Source organism: Oryza sativa, chromosome 9 (assembly GCF_034140825.1).
Source record: "Oryza sativa Japonica Group chromosome 9, ASM3414082v1".
Lineage (NCBI taxonomy): Eukaryota > Viridiplantae > Streptophyta > Magnoliopsida > Poales > Poaceae > Oryza > Oryza sativa.
Window position 1 is genome coordinate 15,143,603 of NC_089043.1, and position 8,994 is coordinate 15,152,596.

The 8,994-nt window shown below is 45.2% G+C and overlaps 2 protein-coding genes across 3 annotated transcripts; both read right to left on the reverse strand.

The window, feature by feature from the left end:
• Positions 1-21: 21 nt before the first annotated feature.
• Positions 22-5,361, reverse strand: LOC107278749 (probable disease resistance protein At5g43740). Of its 2 annotated transcripts, XM_066304374.1 has the most exons (3): positions 4,627-5,361; positions 4,041-4,455; positions 22-3,258 (listed from the first exon to the last, which is right to left on the reverse strand). In XM_066304374.1, exon 3 carries the CDS (start codon positions 3,224-3,226, stop codon positions 1,952-1,954), a length of 1,275 nt encoding a protein of 424 aa, XP_066160471.1. In that variant the 5' UTR covers positions 3,227-3,258; positions 4,041-4,455; positions 4,627-5,361; the 3' UTR covers positions 22-1,951. The 2 variants fall into 2 exon arrangements, with proteins under 2 accessions (XP_066160471.1, XP_066160470.1); XM_066304373.1 differs by lacking the exon at positions 4,627-5,361 and having other exon boundaries at positions 186-3,276; positions 4,041-4,164.
• On the reverse strand, positions 5,141-7,504 carry LOC4346801 (probable NADH kinase). The gene is made up of 5 exons (NM_001422732.1): positions 7,251-7,504; positions 6,210-6,455; positions 5,999-6,079; positions 5,740-5,891; positions 5,141-5,669 (listed from the first exon to the last, which is right to left on the reverse strand). The coding sequence occupies exons 1-5, from the start codon at positions 7,371-7,373 to the stop codon at positions 5,294-5,296; spliced, it is 978 nt and encodes a 325-aa protein (NP_001409661.1). The 5' UTR covers positions 7,374-7,504; the 3' UTR covers positions 5,141-5,293.
• Positions 7,505-8,994: the final 1,490 nt, after the last annotated feature.

Sequence of the window (8,994 nt, forward strand, 5' to 3'; positions counted from 1 at the left end):
TAACCATCAATTTTCATAAAAAAATTTGATTGACTATTAGTCGCCCGGACTCAACAATGTTGCTCGATCCCTCTCATGACACCACCCCTCTCACAAAATGACCAAACCCTTGCTACTTACCCATCTAAGACTCCAGAATGGTAAAAAAAAAATTCCCATAGGGTTTTTCAATTTACAGGTACGACAAAGTCCGGTCATGTATTAATAAAAATGCTAGCACAAGCACAATAAACTCATCACAAAAGAGAGAAGCAACACTACACGAAAGACTGTACTGAGATTCTGAGAACACTTCAACACTACAGGCATAACTGAGATGCGCACTGCCAATTATAAACAGGAAAATGTGTGTAGTGCTTTTTTCTTTCTTTCAAGAACTGAAACTCTCAACACCATGCAACAGGCGACCAAAGCTTTCTTCTTCTTTGAGATTTATGACCAATTATTATTTCCTTTGCTGAGATTAAGGCAACGCTTGGAACATTGCCTCCCAAACTTCCATGTTACTCCCTTTAAAACCTGGAGGTAGTTCTCTGAAGAAAGGGACTGAATTAGATTTCAGTCCAGCATCGTCCCAACCTAAGTTGTTCCACCAGTTTTGTTCACCGAGAATCAGAGGCACACAGCAGATCCATTCCATAGCACGAATGGCAGTCTTGCCAGCATAGGGCACTCGTACACAAGCAGCCGCTGCAAGCATGGAAATCCAAGTCTCCCATCACCACATATTTTGTAAAGATCCTTGAGATGACTTAGCCCGAGGTGCCTGAGGCGAGGAAATGATGATGAAGCTGTTGCCGATGGCATGGTGGTATCTTCCTCATCATCATCACTCACTACCTCCAACAGTGAGTTGCAGTTGTATAAATACACCTCTTCTAGGCAAGGAAGCTGGTTGATCCAAGTGAGTGTCTTGATGCTGTGGCAGCCGATGATATCTACCGTACGAACCTTAGGAAAGCAAGCATGTGGCATCACCCCTTTCCACATGATGCTTCCCAGTTTTGTGAGGTGATGCAATCTGAATTCATCGAGATTTTGGAAGCACCAATCTGAATAATCCACACTGGTTTCACTTTCACCACCTATCATCAACTTCTCCAAACTCTTCATATAGCTCAGAGCCAGAACTTCTAGATGTTGTGCCCTTGCTTTGCTGATAAGTTGGGACGAAACTTGGAGGCGTCCCAATCCTGTCTCGCAGGGAGACTCTGGACAAATTGAAGATCCTCCTGAGCGACTGGAAATCAACCACTGTGACCCTGAGAAGCTGCAAACTGGTCAAGCTCTCCAGTTCCTCAAGATATGACCGTGCTTTCACCTTTGTGAAAAAAACACTGCCGTGTATATCCAGCACCCTCAGCATACTTAGTGCCGATATGGTGCCATCTGGGACTGTTTGGAGTTTGCGTGTATACCTTAAATATAGGTACCTCAGTTTCTTCAATAATCTGAACCTCACTGGGAGTGATTGGATTGGTGTGTATGAAAGATCAAGGTGCTGCAAGTTCAGTAATGCTCCAATATCAGATGGAAGTTGTTCAATATTAGTACAATACAGATCCAGGTAGGTAAGAGATAAAGCGACTCCAAAGAACCCAGCCTAGTTAACATGCAAATCTGACTGGCCTGTCTCATTATGAGAGTTAACAGGTGAGGACAATAGCAAGAATTAGGGATTGTAACATTTTTGTTGTGCAAGAGGCGAATTCTTTCGGCCATGCTCCACTCTTTTGGATCAATAAGTTTTCTTTGGTCAGAGACGACTAACCACTTTTTGTTAGAACCGTTTGCCCTTTTTGTTGCTGTAATCCAAAGGGCCAGATCTTGGATGCAGTCATGCATCCTCAAATACTTCTCCCCTAGAGGATGTCCTTCTAATAGACAAGCTCTTTTTAAACAAGCAACGACTGAGTAACCTCTCAAATTGCTGTTTCCAATATCATCATCTTCATCTAGTAATCCATGGCCCATCCAAAAACTTCGTGTAGGACTCTGTGCATACAGTTCCATAGCTGGCGAAGGCAAAGAAAAGAAAGCATTGCTTTGTCCTCTCATCTGGCAGGTTGTCATAACTAATGTACAGTACAGAATATAGATCATTTTCTACATCCGGGACCTTGTGGAATTGTGATTGTTCAAGCAAATTCACAGCTAGTTCCCATTCATGTTCAGTTCCTTTTGATGCCATAGCCTGACCAACAATCTTAAGAGCAAGCGGAAGGCCTCCACACTTCTCCACTATGCTCTCGGCATGACACTTGACTTGCACGTTATTGGTTATTCTAATACCCGCATTTGATTCAAAGAGACTCCATGCTTCATTAAACTTCAACCTTTGCAACACAATCATCTGGCAATGCCCGTCCATACCATAACAAACTTGTTGCAAACGTGATGTTATTACTATCATCTGCCTGTTTTGAGGGCCCAATTGCCGACCACCTTGCGGTATGCCGACCTTCACCAGGTCTAGTGTTTGCCAAAGATCATCTATCAGAAGTAGGAAGCTCCTTTCCTTCAAGAAGTTATAAAGGGATGCAGACCTAAATGTAGCGTCCTTGTTCTGTGTCAGCATAATGCCAAGTTGGGATGCGATGTTCTGCAGAACTGTCTCCAGATTTTGCTGCTGACTGACCTCCACATAGATGACATGATCGAATTCGTGTGTTTCTGCAGCGCAGCTGAAGATGTTGTTCAATTGTTTGAGGAGAGTAGTTTTGCCAGACCCTCCCATGCCACATATCCCAATGGTGCCTGTGGTGCCCTGCTTAATGGAACCAACAATCTTATCCTTGTACTCATCTTGCCCCACAATGTAGGGTGGCAGAGGCATCTCTCTGCCAACCAGTGGCAGGGAGCTGAACATACCATCATTCTCAGGAGCTCTCTTCTTGATCTCATCAGCATTAGCATGCATTTTGGTGGCAGAATTGCTTACACTGTAGTTGAAGAAAAAGTTCCAGGAACAACCCAACGCATGTATTCTCCTTGCCTCATAGCCATTTTTTATCTTGTCTGATTCATCTCTAACTGATTGAGCACTACGTATCCAGCTTGTTGCCTGTGCCTTTGGTTTCTTTCCCTCACATTCACCCACCAGAATTCTCTCCTCGATAGTATCAATGGTGTCCCTCAGATCATCAGCAGCGATCATAAGATTATGAACATTACTTTCAGGATTGAGGCAGTAGTAAATGTGCTTCCTGATTGGCTTCCACAACATGTTCACAAAGAGAGACAATCGGGGAGATTACGCTGTAATGAGGCATGGAACTGGTAAGAGGAAATAATGGTATGTTAAAATCAGTATCAAGATTTTCATTGTGGATGCATCTATACATGATGCGATATAATTCCAACTATACAAAAGAGTCAAATTTCTCTAACTACAATGTTTAGCACAAATGCTACTCAAATTAGTGATATTTCTTGAGAAACTTAATTTTTGCATGAACAGTATGCTTTGGAATCTGTAATATTAATAATTTAAATTTTATGGGAATTCATATGAATGTGTCTCAAACAAATTTAAATTTATTACAGTCGACATCTATAAAATTTACACCAAAGTTACAGCATAATTATGGTGTAATTACCATATAATCTTACTCAAAGTAATCAGTAAAGTATAAACTAGTACTAGAGGCAGCATACAGATATGCAGCAGTACAGGCACAAGTTCTCTCCATTTGTTCAATAGGAAAAGTGAGGGCCGTGATGCAAGATGAAAAAATTCAATTGACTGTTTGGTTGCAGAGTTGCAGTTGCACACTGCTACACGCAAGAGCTCTTCAGGAGAAAACTACTATTATAACTACTACTCAGTGTTGACGATTAGAAAATAGACTGATTGACTAGAAAATATGTCGATACGATTATAGCAAAACTGCTTATTATTAGATCAAGTGGAAAATTAAATAAACACAATTAAAAGATTTTCCCTATAAAAGAACTAAGCAAAGAAAAACTTGACTGCCGACAAAATGAAAAAAAAATAATTTTTTTAGGTTATTAGTAAGAGAGGAATGGATCAGTACCTTAGGTGGTGGAATGTCAGAGGTTTGAAGGAGCTAGCCAAGAGAAGATCCCCTGCCAAGATCGAGAGGATCCTAGCACAGCACAAACAATCGGACCAGGAGGAGCTGAGTATCTTAACACTTTGATAATCTTGGTCGCCTGGATGATCTGGAAGGAATGGGAATCCGAATGGAACAATCACGTCTTCAACCAGCAGTTAAGAACCTGGGCAGAAGTTCTCAAGTTTCCGAGGAGGTTAAACTCTGGTGTTTAGCTTTTCAGGTCATCCTTCCGGTGTGTAATCCTGGTTGTTTTCTTCTAAGCCTTCTCTTTTCCTGGAAGTTGTCAGCTCGTGGAGGCTGACACTCCCTCCCTCTTGTATGCGCTTGCATTTTTCTACTTCTTCCTTGATACAATGATACGCAAGCATTTTGCCTATTACAAAAACAAAGAGGAGGAGCTGAGTAATTACTACTGCTTTGGAATTGGATGGAAATTCACAGGAAGGCTAAACAACTCCAAAGCAGATACCCTGTCAACCTCAATTCTTGACTAAAATATTTCACAGGAAGGATGGAAATTCTGGTATGTTCACATGGAACATACCTTAGTAGCAGTATGATGTTCTCTCCCAGATGTGTTGCAGGCTTGTGTTGTACATGAGTAAGGAAATCTCCTAGAGCTGGTAGATCCAGACTTGTGCACCTCATGATGAATGTTGCCCTCTTCTGAACCAATGCAGCACCAGCACCGAGACCAAAGATGTCCAAAGTAGTGAGCCTGCTTGAGGGGCATACACCACTGCAACCATTTTTGTCAGACCTCAGCCTTGGCAAAACCCAAGTGAGAGCCAAAGTATGACAGCACAAGCATCATACAGCAACACCAATGAATCATCGTCTTTAGTGAATTAAATGTCAGATGTGTTTCATGAGCTCTGTACAATGTAAGAACCATTAGGAGTAGGCCATTTTGTCTCTGTTAGAAGTACCAAGTAGTAACAGACCAATGTCAAATCCTATTAAGGAGGTGGACACTCCCTGCTTCAGAACTGATTGGGGCTTCCTACGGTCTCTGAAAACTAACCTTGCGTATTCTCTTGTTTCCAAAAGGGTAGGTTACAAAAATTAGCATCCACTATTTTATTTCATAGCATAAGTTAACTCTGTCATTACATAAATACGCATCTATATCAGACAGTTCTCAGAAACTCAAGTGTCAAACATCATACCATATTAACAAGCACAATAACGATGATAATGTTATTGCATTACTAAGATCCCTGCTTTAACAGATTTTCTGGCAAAATAACTTTCAAGATTGGAGCATCAGAGGAGATCTCCAGTGTATCTCCATGCTGAATTGAATGCATTACATGTGAACCATCAAAATAAACAGCGCCTTCCTCATTGTACCAAACGACAAGTATGTGTTGACCTTGCTTAACTAACCCATGCAGCAGTGGCTTGTCAGCATCCCTTGGAGAAATGGGCTCCCTTATCATATACTGAAGCTCATGGCTTGATATTGGCATCACGAATCCTCCTGCCGATAGCATAGCAGCAGTTGATCCAGCAGGCGTTGCAACCCTGAGACCACTTGACCTGCAATTAATTAAATGCGAGCTCTCTCCAGTGTTGCTTCTCTTCCTGAGATGGCAATAACATCAGAATTGATTAAAAAAATTAAAAAATTAACGCAAAGAATTGAAGGCAATACCTAAATGAGAATCGTGATACACTTGCTGGACAGGGGTGTGAGACCAATATATCATTCAGAGCATAAGTTGGTAGCTGAAGTCCATTTAGTTTCACTGAGATCCTTGACAACTCTGAAGGTTGCCTACTACCATCAAGGGTTGCATCAAGTATCTGGGAATCGTCATGTTCAATGTATCATTAATTAATGTTTAGATTAGTACGAGTTCCTGTAATAGAAGAATTGGATTGCTCCAAAAAAAATTGCAATGGAAAGTTACCTGCTCAAAGTTTGCAGCCGTAGCTGCACAAAGATGTCCTGTGCTTCTCCTTGCATCAAATTCATCAGTTAATTCATCAACCTGCAAAGGAATAATCTATATATAAACCTAACCAAGCATACAGGTAAGCATCAGTCTGCTTGGAAGCATGCCAAAAGCAACTTGACAAACATGGATCATATGGTTCTTGACAATAATCTGAAGAACTAACCTCATCAGGACAAGTAGGGTCTGAATTAACACCTAAAACGGGAATTGAGCTATTCAAAAAATGGCTAGCCCGTAGAAGAGTGCCATCACCACCAACAGAAATCACAAGATCCACATCATGTATTGGATTAGACATATCATTTCGCTGCACTGAAATCCAGTCAATGGATTTACGCTGCAGTACGCTTTTGCAGAGATTGATTGTTTCCTTGTGAACTCTGCACCTATCATCCAGATAATTCAAGACCTGTAAGAATATTGCAAAATGATCATGAGAGGCATGAGTACCGCAAAATTCATATCATAATAACTAGTTGTGCAAGCAAGAAAAGCAGGGTAGAGAACTCCTACACTCAGCTAGATATGCAATACCTCCCAGCCACATTGTCTACTATTCAGTTCACAATAAGGAAAGCCACACCCTTGATTATACTTAATTAGAATTACTAAACAACCAGAAGTAGTCCCTTTACTGACTAACATCTAAATAGACAAGACCAATAAGACTTCCTGGTTCCACCTGTATCATATCAGGAACACTGGGCAGAGACAATAACCATAGTTCAGACACACGCATTTCAACAAACAGATGGTGTGCTTCATGATAGCACCACGAAAGTTCAAAAGAAGTGCGATTAAGATGAAGATAGCCACCCACAGAAGAAGGAACAAAACCAGAACTCCCCCATCTTAGACTATTTCTGCTGCTCCATCACCTCAAAGAACATGCAACATGGTCCATTTGAACCAAAACGATGACAAAAGAAGAAGAGAAAAAGAAAATCAAACGGACACCTCTTGACTCTTTCAGTTTTGATCAGAAACGCGCGCACCCACCATGGATCAGAGCAAAGCACGATTCCTGAAAACAACAAGCGTTGCATCCCGCCATTCATTTCGCTAACACCGTCACGGGAGCTCGCATTTCCTGCGCGACGAACTCCTCTACCGTTTACCCCGCCGGAGCAGTGAGAACATGGGGGGAGGCACCCCACCCGGTACTCGAAACGGAGAGAGAGAGAGAGAGAGAGAGAGCTGTGACCTTGGGATTGGATACACGCAGCGGCGGCGGCGGGGGCGGAGGCGAGGAGGCGGCGGCGGCGAGCGGGCGGGGAGGGTAGACGTCGAAGGGCTTGACGAAGAGGAGCACGCGGCGGAGCGCCATTGGAGCCCCTCGTCTCGGCTTCCCTGCCTTCTTGTACCCGCGGTTCGTCGCGTTGGCGGCGGCGGCGGCGGCGGCGGCGCCCCCCGGCGTGGCGTCTGCGCCGTCGGGTTGTGCGGTCTGTTTCTGACGACGACGAAATACGCCTTCGAATCAGGAACACGTAAAGCAGATACGGCTAAGATTTGTTTTATCAGAAAAGCCCCTGCGGTACTAATTTATCACACATGGTGACGATGTTAGACCTTCACAGTGCATCGCCCGTGGCGTTCTGCCCCGACCGGCCACGTTGGAGATTCCATGCCACGGATGCATCTGGTGCATCCAACCTGAAGCCCGCGTAGCCAAAGTTGGGCACGCGTTCTTCATCAGTTTTGGTAGGCATATGTCAGAGCGAGGCGAGAAACGGGGCGCACGGCGCGTTGGGACAGGGCGTGACCCCGTGCTTCACCCCCAAAACAAAGCTGGCCGGATTTGGCGACATCAACGGCGTGGCGTCGGCTGCCTAGGGAGAAAGGAAGATGGCGGTGGTGGTAGAAGAGGAGACGGCGGCGGATCTGGCTCCTAATCTCGTTGTTATCCCTGTTCCGCGCCGTCAACCGTGTCGTCGTCCTCCGCTCCAAAGCCGCCTCGGCCAGTCCGAAGCAGCAGCTTGACGGCGGCCTCCTCGAGTCCACTCCACCGCCGGTCACTGCCCACATGCACCGCCAGATCCACATTGTCCGCTCCACGCCGGCGAGCTCCGCGCAACCCCGGCGAGGCCCAGGGCGAAGCGGCGACGGAGCACCGGCCTCGGCTTGCTCCTCACTGCCGCCACCTCGAGGCCTCCGTCACCGAGGCCACCGTGCCGCCATGGGAGAGGGAGAGAGAAAGGGGAAAGAAGGAGCGCCACCACTGAGGCCACCGTGCGCCGCCGCCGCCACCGTGTCTTCTTGCAAACCGCGCCACCGGTGGAAGGAGAGGAAGGGGCGGGGGAGTTGAGGCGCATGGGAGCCTACTAGTGAAGGAGAGGGAGAGAAAGGGGAAGAATGAGCGGTGGTGGAAGAGGTTTCGGGGTGGAGATGATGAGATTGGAATTTTTTGTGGTGGGGCCCGCATGAGAAAAAGTTTGGTGGGGTCCACCTAAAGTCACGCCGCAGTGTGGAGGAGTTTCGCACTGTTCTTTCATAAATAGCTGTTTGGGCTCCCGTGAAACGTGCGGCGCATTGTGGTATGAGACTCTCTCGTACCCAAAACACATGTTCATTTCTGCACAATGGAATAGCGGCAAGGTTTCCGAGCCTCTAAAGTCTAAACGGCGTGGCTTTCAGAAAAAAACTTTCTATACATAATTTATTTAATAATAGGAAAAGGTACGAATTACTCCCCTAAACTATCTGAATTTCCCCCTCCCTCCCTCCCTCCCCCCCCCCAACGAACCACGAAACCGGACATCGTTTACCCTGAACTTTCAATACCAGACAAATTACCCCCTCTCGACCCAATCCAGAGCGGTTTTGTCCTACATGGCATACACGTGGCAATCCAGTCAGCATTTTCTTTTTTTATAGTGGGGCCGGCCCACTTGTCATATACTCTCTCTCGGGCCATTGGGCGTAGGTCGAGCGGCGGCGGGCGGTCGGCG

Coding starts and splice junctions, on each gene's coding strand:
- LOC107278749 (XM_066304374.1), bottom strand. CDS start 3,226: ATGTTGTGGAAGCCAATCAGGAAGCACATTTACTACTGCCTCAATCCT.
- LOC4346801 (NM_001422732.1), bottom strand. CDS start 7,373: ATGGCGCTCCGCCGCGTGCTCCTCTTCGTCAAGCCCTTCGACGTCTAC. Junction 5,892..5,998: donor CGGCTGCAAACTTTGAGCAG/GTAACTTTCCAT, acceptor GACGATTCCCAG/ATACTTGATGCAACCCTTGA. Junction 5,670..5,739: donor GTATCACGATTCTCATTTAG/GTATTGCCTTCA, acceptor TTGCCATCTCAG/GAAGAGAAGCAACACTGGAG.